This window comes from Theropithecus gelada, chromosome 3 (genome assembly GCF_003255815.1).
Source record: "Theropithecus gelada isolate Dixy chromosome 3, Tgel_1.0, whole genome shotgun sequence".
NCBI lineage: Eukaryota > Metazoa > Chordata > Mammalia > Primates > Cercopithecidae > Theropithecus > Theropithecus gelada.
The window spans coordinates 9359898-9373192 of NC_037670.1; the positions used below are offsets into that span (position 1 = coordinate 9359898).

Genomic DNA, 13295 nt, shown 5'->3' on the forward strand with positions numbered 1-13295 from the left:
ATAAGATGGGTGATGAAAGAAAAGATGGGTGGATAGTAAGGTGAATGGAAAGATTGTAAATGGGCAGACAGGTAGATGAACAGATAGATGGGTGGGTAGATTGACAATTAGGGTATAGATGAATTAATAGGTAAATAACTAGATGGGGCTGGGCACGGTGGCTCACGCCTGTAATCCCAGCACTTTGGGAGGCCAAGGCAGGCAGATCACGAGGTCAGGAGATCAAGACCATCCTGGCTAACACAGCGAAACTCTGTCTCTACTAAAAAAATACAAAAAATTAGCCGGGCGTGGTGGCAGGCGCCTGTAGTCCCAGCTACTCAGGAGGCTGAGGCAGGAGAATGGTGTGAACCCAGGAGGCAGAGCTTGCAGTGAGCCGAGATCACGCCACTGCACTCCACCCTGGGTGACAGAGCAAGACTCCGTCTCAAAAAAATAAATAAATAAAAAATAACTAGATGAACAGGTGAATGGATGGCTGGACAGATGACTAAATACTCACTTGATCTCTACCCTGCTGTCCTTCCTCCTCTTCTTCTCCTCCTCCTCTACCTCCTCCTCCACTCTCACAGCCTCAGAGCACAAAGATCAATGATTTTCAGTTGAGACCAGAGGTAATCTACACAGGACATTTTGTCCTACACAGGACTTGGTATTTGTATAATTTAGAAATGTATGAGCAATATGGCAGATATTTATAGTATCATTAAACATAAATATAAGCTGGGCACAGTGGCTTACGCCTGTAATCCTGGCACTTTGGGAAGCCAAGGTGGGTGGATCACTTGAGGTCAGGAGTTTGAGACTAGCCTGGCCAACATGGCGAAACCCAATCTCTACTAAAAATACACAACAAAATAGCTGGGCGTGGTGGTGCATGCCTGTGGTCCCAGCTACTAGGGAGGCTGAGGCAGGAAAATTGTTTGAACCCAGGAGGCGGAGGTTGCAGTGAGCCGAGATCCCACCCCTGCACTCCACCCTGGGTGACAGAATGAGATTCTGTCTCAAAATAATAATAATAATAATAATAAATATAGAAGCAGAAAGCCTATAAAAGCATACTTCTTGCAAAGAAAAGTGGATTTTTCATTCCTAATATGTTGAATTCATAATTTTTAAAAATTAAGTTAAAATTATTGGCCGACCTCAGTGGCTCACGTTTGTAATCCCAGCACTTTGGGAGGCTGAGGCGGCAGGCAGATCACTTGAGGTCAGGAGTTTGAGACCAGCCTGGCCAGTATGGTGAAACCCTGTCTCTACTAAAAATGCAAAAACTAGGCCGGCTGCGATGACTCAAGCCTGTAATCCCAGCACTTTGGGAGGCCAAGGCAGGTGAATCACGAGGTCAAGAGTTTGAGACCAGGCTGGCCAATATGGTGAAACCCTGTCTCTACTAAAAACACAAAAATAGCCGGGCATGGTGGCGGGCACCTGTAATCCCAGCTACCTGGGAGGCTGAGGCAGGAGAATTGCTTGAATCCGGGAGGCGGAGGTTGTATTGAGCCATAGATCGCGCCATTGCACTCCAACCTGGGCGACAGAGTGAGACTCCGACTCAAAAAAAAAAAAAAAGTACAAAAACTAGCCAGGCATGGTGGCGTACACTGGTAGTCCCAGCTACTTGGGAGTCTGAGACAGGAGAATCACTTGAACCTGGGAGGTGGCAGTTGCAGCCAGCCGAGATCAAGCCACTGCACTCCAGCCTGGGCAGCAGAGCAAGACTCTGTCTCAAAAAAAAAAAAAAAAAAAAAAAAGTTAACAATTATTTATTTATTTTTGAGATGAGAGCTTGCTCTGTCACCCAGGCTGGTCTTGAACTCCTGGCCTCAAGTGATTCTCCCACTTCAGCCTCTCAAAGTGTTTTGGATTACAGGTGTGACCCACTGCTCCCAGCAAACTCATAATTTTTGGTAAAACAATTGGGGTACTTCCGATATGAAAACAAGTCTGGTCCAACTTCTTCACTTCGGTGTAGTCATATTTATCCAATTTTCCTTCATGGTTTGTTCACCCATTTTACAGATACAGAAACTGAGATCCAGACAGGGGAAGTGACTTCTCAACTTGCCACCAGTTAGAGACACAGTTAGAGACTCCTCTCTCACACTGTTGTCTGCTTCCCCATCCTCTTCTCACTCATTTAGCTTTGTGAGAAGCTAACTGCCAAGTTAATCTTGCCAAGCTAACCTTGTCAAGTCCTCCCATAGACCGGATCCATCATCTCCCTCGTCCCCGCACCTAGATGCCAATCCACCCCTAGCCGCGGCAGTGGCTTCCTGAGTCTGTAACCTGGTAAGAGGAGCTGAGGGGTCAGTGAAAAGAGGCAGAGGCATGTTTCTCACTTTAATGTGCTCAGGCTGTTTACAGGACCATCAGATCCCAGACGGTCAGCCAGACACCGTGGCTCACGCCTGGAATCCCAGCAACTTGGGGAGGCTGAGGCGAGAGGATTGCTGGAGCCCAGGAGTTCAAAACCAGTTTGGACAATATAGCAAGATCCCATCTCTACAAAAAAATAAAAATTAGCCTGGCATGGTGGCTCCCACCCGTAATCCCAATACTTCGCGAGGTCAAGGCAAGAGGATCGCTGGAGCCCAGGTCGAAACCAGCCTGGGCAACATAACGAAACCCTCTCTCCACAAAAATATTCAAAAATTAGCACACACCATGGCGGGAGGACTGCTTGAGCCCAAGGAGGTCAACGCTGCAGTGAGATGTGATCTGACCACTGTACCCCAGCCTGGGTGACAGAGTGAGACTTTATCTTAAAAAAAAAAAAAAAAAAAAAAAAGGCAGGGTGGGGTGGCTCACTCCTGTAATCCCAGCACTTTGGGAGGCTGAAGCAGGCAGATCACCTGAGGTCAGGAGTTTAAGAACAGCCTGGCCAACATAGTGAAACCCTGTCTCTACCAAAAATACAAAAAATTAGCCAGGTGTGGTGGCGGGCACCTGTAATCCCAGCTACTCGCAAGGCTGAGGCAGGAGAATCGCTAGGAGACAGAGGTTGCAGTGAGCTGAGATTGCGCCACTGCACTCCAGCCTGGGCAATAGAGGAAGCCTCCAAAAGAAAGAAAGAAGGAAGGAAGTTAGGAAGGAAGGAAGAGAGAGAGAGAAAGAAAGAAAAAGAAAAGAAAAGAAAAAAGAAAGAAAGAAGGCCCTCCCCAGACTGTCACACTGAGGCACACACAGGAACACAGGGCAGGTGAGGAGGGGAGCAGGGCTGGGCGCTGGATCTGCACCAGGACATCAGTGAAGATGGTCGTGGCCGAGGGAAGTAACCCATGGAACACCTCTCAAACTACTTTGTAAGGGCGAATCAGGATGTAGAATGGCTGATTTCTATGTGTACATGGGTGCAAAGTCGGTTTCTTTTTCAAATAAAACCACTAAGTCTAACATACATGTAAATGGCGCACATGTCATAAGTATCTAACTCCATGAATTTTCACAGAGAACATCCGCATATAACCAGAATCCAGATAAGGAAACAAAATGTGGCCGGGCACAGTGGCTCATGCCTGTAATCTCAGTGCTTTGGGAAACTGAGGCAGGAGGATCACTTGAGCCCAGGAGTTCGAGACCAGCCTGGACAGCATAGTGAGACTCCACCTCTACAAAAAAAAAAAAAAATTAGCTGAGTGTGGTGGTCCCAGCTATTTAGGAGGCTGAGGCAGGAGGATGGCTTGAGCCCAGGAATTTGAGGCTGGAGTGAGCCATGATTCTACTACTGCACTCCAGCAGCCTAGGCGACTGAGGGAGACCCTGTCTGGAAGGAAAAGAAAATAGGGGAGGGGAGGGGAGGGGAGGGAAGGGGAGGGGAGGGGAAGGGAGGGGAAGGGAAAGAAAGGAGGAGGGGAGGGGGGGGAGGGGAAAGAAAAGAAAAGAAAAGACAGGAGAGGGGAGAGGAGAGGAGGGGAGGGAAGGGAAGGGAAAAGAAAAGAAAAGGAAAGAAAAGAAAAGACTGGAGTGGAGAAGGCGGGGAGTGGAGGGGAGGGGAGAAAGAGAGAGGGAGAGAGGGAGAAAGGGAGAAGGGGAGAAGGGGAGAGAGGGAGAGAGGGAGAAAGGGAGAAGGGGAGAAGGGGAGAGAAAAGAAAAGAAAAGACAGGAGAGGGGAGAGGAGAGGAGGGGAGGGAAGGGAAGGGAAAAGAAAAGAAAAGGAAAGAAAAGAAAAGACTGGAGTGGAGAAGGGGGGGGGAGTGGAGGGGAGGGGAGAAAGAGAGAGGGAGAGAGGGAGAAAGGGAGAAGGGGAGAAGGGAAGGAGGAAGGAAAGGAAGAAAATTGGACCAGTCACAGTGACTCATGCTTGTAATCCCAGTGCTTTGAGTGGCTGAGGTGGGAGGATCACTTGAGGTTGGGAGTTTGACACCAGCCTAGGCAGTATACCAGACCCCATCTCTACCTTAAAAAAAAAAAAAAAAAAAAAGGTAGCAACATCCCTGATAGCTCTCTTCTTGAGCCCTTCTAGTCACCCTGAGGCTAAACACAACCCTGACTCCTAACACCATAGATGAGCCTGTTTTGGAGCTGTGTATGAATGAAATCTTACAACATATACACTTCCGTGTCAGGTTTCTTTTGTTTAATATATTATCAGTGAGATTCACCCATAGGGCTGCACTTAGCTGTAGAGTGTTCATTCTCATTGCTGCATTAATATTCCCTAGTGTGGGCCGGGCGCGGTGGCTCACGCCTGTAATCCCAGCACTTTCGGGAGGCCGAGGCGGGTGGATCACGAGGTCAGGAGATCGAGACCATCCTGGCTAACACGGTGAAACCCCGTCTCTACTAAAAAATACAAAAAATTAGCCGGGCGTGGTGACGGGTGCCTGTAGTCCCAGCTACTCGGGAGGCTGAGGCAGGAGAATGGTGTGAACCTAGGAGGCGGAGCTTGCAGTGAGCCAAGATTATGCCACTGCACTCAGCCTGGGCGACAGAGCAAGACTCCGTCTCAAAAAAAAAAAAAAAAAAAAAAAAAAAAAAAATTCCCTAGTGTGACTGTTCTGCAATGTATTTATCCACTTACCTGTTGATAGACATTTGGAGCGTCTCCAGTGTTGGGCTATTAAGATCAGTGCTGCCATGAATAGTCTTGTGTTTTGGTGCACATATGCGCACATTACTGGGTTCTAAGGTGGGGGATGCTCAATGCTAGTAGACACTGCCAAATACTTTTCCAAAGTGATTTTGTCTCCACTGGCAGGAGCAGTACATGAGTGTCTGCTCGTACCACATCCTCCTGCACCATGGCCAACCCTTTGAGTTTGAGAACATAGGTACTTGTGGAACAGGCTGCGTTTGAATCCCAGGTCTCTTCTTATTATGTGACCTTCAACAAAGTCTGTTTTCTTGTCTGAAAAATGGGTTGAAAATCAAAGGGTAGGCCAGGCACAGTGGCTCACGCCTGTAATCCCAGCACTTTAGGAGACCAAGGCGGGAGGATTGCTTGAGCTCACAAGTTCAAGACCAGCCTGGGCAATATGGCAAAATCCCATCTCTACAAAAAAATACAAAAAATAACTGGATATAGTGGCACGCGCCTGTATTCCCAAGTACTTGGGAGGTTGAGGTGGGAGGATCACTTGAGCCCAGGAAGCAGAAGTTGCAGTGACCTGAGATCGCACCACTGCATTCCAGCCTAGGTGACAGAGTGAGTGAGATGACTTCTCAAAAAAAAAAAAAAAAAAAAAAAAAAAAGATAAACCAAGGGGCTGTTGTGAAGATCCTGCGGACCCGCTAGGTGCTAAGTGCTCCATAAACGTTAGCTTTTTATAGCTAATTCTCACCACAACCCGCCAGATCACTTCACCTCTCAGAGCCTCAGTCTCCCCATCTATAAAATGTCAATGAAAATTCTAACACACCCACATATACACACAGTTGAGAGGCTCACTAGTAAATGGAATAATTTATAAAAGTGCCTTTTAATTTTCTTTTTTTTTTTTTTTTTTTTTTTGAGACGGAGTCTCGCTGTGCTCCCAGGCTGGAGTGCAGTGGCGTGATCTCGGCTCACTGCAAGCTCCGCCTCCCGGGTTCACGCCATTCTCCCGCCTCAGCCTCCCAAGTAGCTGAGACTACAGGCGCCCGCCACCATGCCCGGCTAGTTTTTTGTATTTTTAGTAGAGACGGGGTTTCACCATGTTAGCCAGGATAGTCTCGATCTCCTGACCTCGTGATCCACCCGCCTCGGCCTCCCAAAGTGCTGGGATTACAGGCTTGAGCCACCGCGCCTGGCCTAATTTTCTTAAGAGACAGGTTCTCACTCTGTCACCCAGACTGGAGTTCAGTGGCATGTTTATAACTCACTGCAGCCTCCAACTCTTGGGCTCAGGTGATCCTCTCACCTCAGCCTCCCAAGTAGCTGAAACTACAGGCCCACAAACAGCTAATTTTTTAGTTTTTTGTGGAGACAGAGTCTTGCTATGCTGCCCAGGCTGGTCTCGAACCCCTGGGCTCAAGTTATCCTCCCCTTGGTCTCCCAAAGTGCTGGGATTACTGGCATGAGCCAACACGCCCAGCAGTGATTCTTGCTCTCAAGGAATTTGCCATCTAGTGGGGAGGAAAACCATGTACATCACTCACTGTGAACACAAAGCCGAATGAAATTAGACTTATATTAGAACAACGGTGGTAGGGCTGGGCACGGTGCCTCTCTCCTGTAATCCCAGCACTTTGGGAGGCCGAGGCGGGTGGATCATGAAGTTAGACGTTCGAGATCAGCCTGACCAACATGGTGAAACCCCATCTCTACCAAAAATATAAAAATTAGCCAGGCGTGGTGACGCATGCCTGTAGTCCCAGCTACTCGGGAGGCTGAGGCACGAGAATCGCTTGAATCTGGGAGGCGGAGGTTGCAGTGAGCCGAGATGGCGCCACTGCACTCCAGCCTGGATGACACTTGGTCTCAAAAAAAAAAAAAATAGAAAGAAAGGAAGGAAGGAAGGAAGGAAGGAAGGAAGGAAGGAAGGAAGGAAGGAAGGAAGGAAGGAAAAGAAANGAAGGAAGGAAGGAAGGAAGGAAGGAAGGAAGGAAGGAAGGAAGGAAAAGAAAAGAACAAGGGTGGGAACTTGGAAATAACCTGAAGAACTTGGGGAAGATGTCAGAGGTGGGACTTCAAGGACAGGTGGGCTTTCCCAACGAGGAAGGACAGTCTGGGTGAAGAGTCCTGAGGATCAAGACTGGAAGGCAGGGAGGATGTAATGTCAGGTGGGATGGCTGGGGACAGCCAGGTACTCATACCACAGTTAAGACCTTGTCTTGCATCTCCATGGACCATGAACAAGACTTGTTTGTACAGAGGCTGTAAACTGCTGGTTATAGTAACAGAGGCTAGCAGAAGCAGAAAGAGGGTGAGCCAGGTTACACGTACATGGCTGTGCTATCATCTGGGCAATGGTGCCCTGAACAGGAGGTGCATGCCTGTGGTCCCATTACAAGTGGCTCATACTTTCAATCCCAACACTTTGGGAGGCTGAAGTGGGAGGATCACTTTGGCCCAGAAGTTTGAGGCTGCAGTGAGCTATGATCGCGCCACTGCACTTCAGGCTGGGTGACAGAGCGAGACCCTGTCTCTAAACGTAGGATAAATCAGAATCTGCGGACGTCCTTGCATTTATTGGACACTCTGGTGTTTGGATGTTTTGCATTGTGCAGGCAGGGTTTGTCTTTTCAGCAGTTAGGTTTCTAGAGGTGTTATTTTATTTATTTATTTATTTATTTTATTATTTTTTTTTTTTTGAGACGGAGTCTCGCTCTGTCGCCCAGGCTGGAGTGCAGTGGCCGGATCTCAGCTGACTGCAAGCTCCGCCTCCCGGGTTCCCGCCATTCTCCTGCCTCAGCCTCCCGAGTAGCTGGGACTACAGGCGCCCACAACCGCGCCCGGCTAATTTTTTGTATTTTTAGTAGAGACGAGGTTTCACCGTGGTCTCGATCTCCTGACCTTGTGATCCGCCCGCCTCGGCCTCCCAAAGTGCTGGGATTACAGGCGTGAGCCACCGCGCCTGCCTAGAGGCGTTCTTAAGCCCTGGAGGAGGGCAGAAATGAGATGCAGATGCCTGTTGAGGGGGAAATTCATGGCTGGGGAAGGAGGGATGTTGGGTGAAGGAGAGAATTCACTCATAATCCTCCCACCCACTCAGATCCAGCTCAGAGGAACATCTCTGAAACCACAGGAGACAATTCTGATGTTTTCAGAGCATGGGGAGAGTACGATGGTGTGATCTGGAGACACAGCCAGCAGAGACTTGGAGCCAAGATTGCAAGATCCCCAACAAATCACTGAATTCAGGCCAGTCGCGGCGGCTGGCGCCTGTAGTCTCAGCACTTTGGGAGGCCGAGGTGGGAGGATCGCTTGAGCCCAGGTGCTCGAGACCAGCCTGGGCAATATAGTGAGATCTCATCTTTACAACAGCAAAAAGAAGAAAGAAAGAAAACACTGAGTTTGGCCTCCCCATTTTACAGGTAGTGAGACAGATCCCCAGTAAGACAGAGAGAGAGAGATTGGCCCAGGGGTATTCATGGAATTAGCAGCAGAGCAAGGATCAATTTGGGTCTTCACCTGAGCCAGGGTGCCTGGAGCCAGGAGGCCCCAGTCGAGAGGAGAGGGCCTCCAACCTATCCAACACCCCCCCTCCACAGCACCCATCCACTCCTCTTAGCCTCATGCCCCTTTCTTCAAGCATCCGCCAAGTCTCTGGGTACCTGGGGTGGGGATTCAGAGATGTCAGGACACAGTCTTGCCTCAGTGGCCTGTTGGGGGTGGGGGAGGAGACAGACAGGCACACAGGGATAAGCGATGATCCTGTCAGCCTGTGTACCAAGGGCCTCAAAAGACGGTTAACCGCCACCTGACAGCTGGCCACGGTGGCTCACGCCTATAATCCCAGCACTTTCGGAGGCTGAGGCAGGTGGATCACTTGAGGTCAGGAAATCGAGACCAGCCTGGCCAACATGCTGAAACCCCATCTCCACTAAAAATACAAAAATTAGTCGGGCATGGTGGTCCAAGCCTGTAGTCTCAGCTACTTGGGAGTCTGAGGCAAGAGAATCGCTTGAACCCAGGAGGCGGAGGTTGCTGTGAGCTGAGATCAAGCCACTTCACTCCAGCCTGGGTGACAGAGTGAGACTGGCTCAAAAACAAAGTGGGGGCCACTTGGAGATGGCTCTCTGAAGCAGTGCAGAGCCCCTCCAAAGGAGGGAGACTGGGGTGAGCATCAGAACCCCCTTTCTTAACCTGGCAGGGATGGGCAAAGAGAATGCACATCCTACAGAGGGCAGCAGGGAGGAAGGAGCAGAACGGCTGGGGCTCCTGGGAATGTGATATGACCATTTGGCAGAGACAGAAGATACCCGGCCAAGGGAAGCGGGTGGAGGGGCTGGCCTGTGAGCAGCCTCGGATAATCACTTTCCTCCCACAGCCGGTGGCTTGGGCCCTCAGGGCACTGCCATTGTGATCCTGGGTGTTGTGTGATCCTCCCGTGGGCTGGAAGAAAAGTGCTGTGTGTCAACCTTTTCCAAGGCTGCAACACGTGGGTGACCACCTCCTCCCCGCTGCCTAACATGACCACGCATAAGATACCTGTCGGAAAGCCAGCGGAGCTCAGCATCTGCCTGAAACTCTCTCTTGCCCCCACCCAGTAGGGACATCCTTGGGGAGAAGTCTGGAAATCTACTAGACTGGGCTTTACCGCTGCCCCTGAGATGCTTGGGCGTGTTTTTACTCTCCTGTGCCTCGGAACCCATCTTTGAGGCTGTTAAAGCCTCCAATGAGGTGTCCGGTGTGAATGCCTCAGTCTGGTTTCTGTCCTTAAGGTGAGAAAAGAGCCTTCAGAAGCAGAAACAGGCCATGTACAGTGGCTCACCCTTGTAATCCCAAAACTTTGGGAGGCTGAAGCAGGAGGATCACTTGAAGCCAAGAATTCGAGACCAGGTTGGGCAACAGATTTCATCTCTACAAAAAAAAGTTAGCCAGGTGTGCTGGCATGAGCCTGTAGTCCCAGCTACTGGGGAGGCTGAGGTGGGAGGATCGCTTTGGCCAAAGAGTTTGAGGCTGCAGTGAGCTATGACTGTGCCTCTGCACTCCAGCCTGGGTGACAGAGTGAGGCCCTGTCTCTAAAAATATATAAATAGGCCAGGCATGGTGGCGCATGCCTGTAATCCCAGCACTTTGAGAGTCCGAGGTGGGTGAATCACTTTAAGGTTAGGAGTTTGAGACCACCCTGGCCAGCATGGTGAAACCTCGTCTCTACTAAAAATACAAAAATTAGCTGGGCATTGGGAGGCCGAGGCAGGTGGATCACGAGGTCAGGAGATTGAGACCATCCTGGCTAACACGGTGAAACCCCGTCTCTACTAAAAATGCAAAAAAATTAGCCAGGCGTGGTGGCGAGCTCCTGTAGTCCCAGCTACTCGGGAGGCTGAGGAAGGAGAATGGTGGGAACCCACGAGGTGCAGCTTGCTGTGAGCGGAGATGTGCCGCTGCCTTCCAGCCTGGGTGACAGAGCGAGACTCCATCTCAAAAGAAAAAAAAAAAAAAAAAAAAGTTAGCTGGGCATGGTGGCGCGCACTTGTAATCCCAACTACTCAGGAGGCTGAGGCAGGAGAATCGCTTGAACCCGGGAGGCAGAGGTTGCAGTGAGCCAAGAACATGCCATTGCACTCCAGCCTGGGCGACAGAGCGAGCCTCCATCTCAAAATAAATAAATAAGTAAAATATATAAATAAATAAAAATACAAAGAAGCAGGAACAAAAGCTGGACTTCAGTGTCAGTGAAAGAAAGGGATCAGAGCTCCTGGGTAGATGCCAGCCTGGGGGATGTCCACCTTCCAGTGAGCCACACACCCCCACCAGTAACAGTCCCTTGAGGCTCCCCTTGGGCGTCTCTGTGCAGCTGAAGTAATGATCACAATTTTTTTTTTTTTTGAGACGGAGTCTTGCTCTGTCACCCAGGCTGGAGTGCAGTGGCCGGATCTCAGCTCACTGCAAGCTCCTCCTCTCGGGTTCACGCCATTCTCCTGCCTCAGCCTCCCGAGTAGCTGGGACTACAGGCATCCGCCACTTTGCCCGGCTAGTTTTTTGTATTTTTTAGTAGAGACGGGGTTTCACCGTGTTAGCCAGGATGGTCTCGATCTCCTGACCTCATGATCCGCCCATCTCGGCCTCCCAAAGTGCTGGGATTACAGGCTTGAGCCACCGCGCCCGGCCGCAATTTTTAAAAAATATATATTTTTTCTTAAGTATTTTATTTATTTATTTATTTATTTTTATTTTTATTTTTTTGATACTGAGTCTCGCTCTGTAGCCCAGGCTGGAGTGCAGTGGCGGGATCTCGGCTCACTGCAAGATCCGCCTCCCGGGTTCACACCATTCTCCTGCCTCAGCCTCCCAAGTAGGTGGGATTACAGGCGCCCACCACCATGCCCGGCTAATTTTTTGTATTTTTAGTAGAGACGGGGTTTCACCGTGTTAGCCAGGATGGTCTCGATCTCCTGACCTCGTGATCCACCCACCTAGGCCTCCCAAAGTGCTGGGATTACAGACGTGAGCCACCGCACCTAGCCTATTTTATTTTTTGAAATAGGGTCTCATTCTGTTGCCCAGGCTAGAGTGCAATAGGGTGCGATCTGCAACCTCCACCTCTCGGGCTCATGTGATTCTTTCACCAGTAGCTGGGATTACAAGCCAAGCATGAACCACCACATCCAGCTAATTTTTGTATTTTTTGCAGAGACAGGGTTTTGCCATGTTGGCTAGGTTGGTCTCGAACTCCTGGCCTCAAGTGATCCACCCACCTTGGCCTCCCAAAGTGCTGGGATTGCAGGTGAGAGCCACCGCGTCAGGCCACCATGTTAACTAGAGGTATTAACAACCTCCGGCGGGCCAGGCCCTTCAGGGGCGTTGCCTGGCGTTTACCACATCAGGCCCCTGAGAGGTGGGGGCTTCCAGCTGTATGGAGGACCCAGAGGAGCTAATATGGGGTGGGGCGGCGGAGGAGGAGGGCAGGAGTTAAGTGAGGGGGGATGGTGATCTCTGACCTCACAAGAGGGTGCCCCTGAAAGCACAAACCCCAGGTCCTGAGGCGCTTTCAGGCTCAGTTGTGATAGGGGACCTTTTCGTTGTTGAAACAGATTCTCTGTCATCCAGGCTGGAGTGCAGTGGCGCGATCTCCGCTCACTGCAGCCTCAACCTCTTGGTCTCAAGCGATCCTCCCACTTCAGCCTTCCGAGTAGCTGGGACTACAGGTGCATGCCACCATGCCTGCACCTGTTTTTTGCACCATAATTTTTGTATGTTTTGTAGAGACAGGGTTTTGCCATGTTGTCGAACTCCTGGGATCAAGGGATCCTCCCACCTTAGCCTCCCCAGTAGCTGGTATTACAGGCTCTCTCCACTATGCCCAGATAATTTTGGCATTTTTTTGGTAGAGATAGGGGTCTTACCATATTGCTCAGGCTGGTCTCGAACTTCTGACCTCAAGCCATCCTCCCACTTTGGCCTCCTAAAGTACTAGGATTACAGGCATGGGGCCCTGGCGCCCGGCCTGACCCTTCTTAAGATCCCTTTGGAGCAAACTAGGGGAGGCTCTGTTAGAATTCCAAGGAGAGACGGGAAGGGAGATGGGGCCGACCCGCCGGAGCTCTAGGGCACCGGGTTCTCACCTGGCGCAAGGACTATGCTAATACAAGACCCGCCCCGTCCCAGGCCCCTCCCATCCGAGCGGCCTATGGGGCGGGGGCTGGGCTATGTTAATGAGGCTGGGCTGGCCACGAGCTGTTCCCCGCGCTGCACGGAGCCAGCACCAGGCGGTGGCGGCGGCGGCGACAGCCATGGCCGGGGCGCTGGCAGGTCTGGCCGCGGGCTTGCAGGTCCCGCGGGTCGGTCCCAGCCCAGACTCGGACTCGGACACAGACTCGGAGGACCCGAGTCTCCGGCGCAGCGCGGGCGGCTTGCTCCGCTCGCAGGTCATCCACAGCGGTCACTTCATGGTGTCGTCGCCGCACAGCGACTCGCTGCCCCGGCGGCGCGACCAGGAGGGGTCCGTGGGGCCCTCCGACTTCGGGCCTCGCAGTATCGACCCCACACTCACACGCCTCTTCGAGTGCTTGAGCCTGGCCTACAGGTGAGGGTGGCTCGGGGCCCCGACGGCCTCGGCCTCCAGATGGGGATTGGGGGGTCTGGGGCAGGACTGCGCGCTGGGGCACTCAACACCCCACCCGAACCCGGTCCTGCGGCTCCCGGAGGCTCTGGTCACGCCCTGAACATCCCCTTTCTCCCAGCCCCGGGGTCCTCCTATCGCCGC

The 13295-nt window shown here is 51.3% G+C and overlaps 1 protein-coding gene across 5 annotated transcripts in view; it reads left to right on the top strand.

The window, feature by feature from the left end:
* Positions 1-12777: 12777 nt before the first annotated feature.
* The window catches only part of MLXIPL (MLX interacting protein like), a 32681-nt gene continuing 32163 nt past the window's right edge, over positions 12778-13295 (top strand). For 4 of the 5 annotated variants that reach the window (XM_025379497.1, XM_025379499.1, XM_025379498.1 and 1 more), the window contains exon 1: positions 12778-13115. In XM_025379497.1, coding sequence (XP_025235282.1) covers positions 12823-13115 — 293 coding nt within the window. In that variant the 5' untranslated portion in view covers positions 12778-12822. The remainder of the gene's footprint in view (positions 13116-13295) is intronic. The other variant, XM_025379501.1, reaches the window with a different exon arrangement.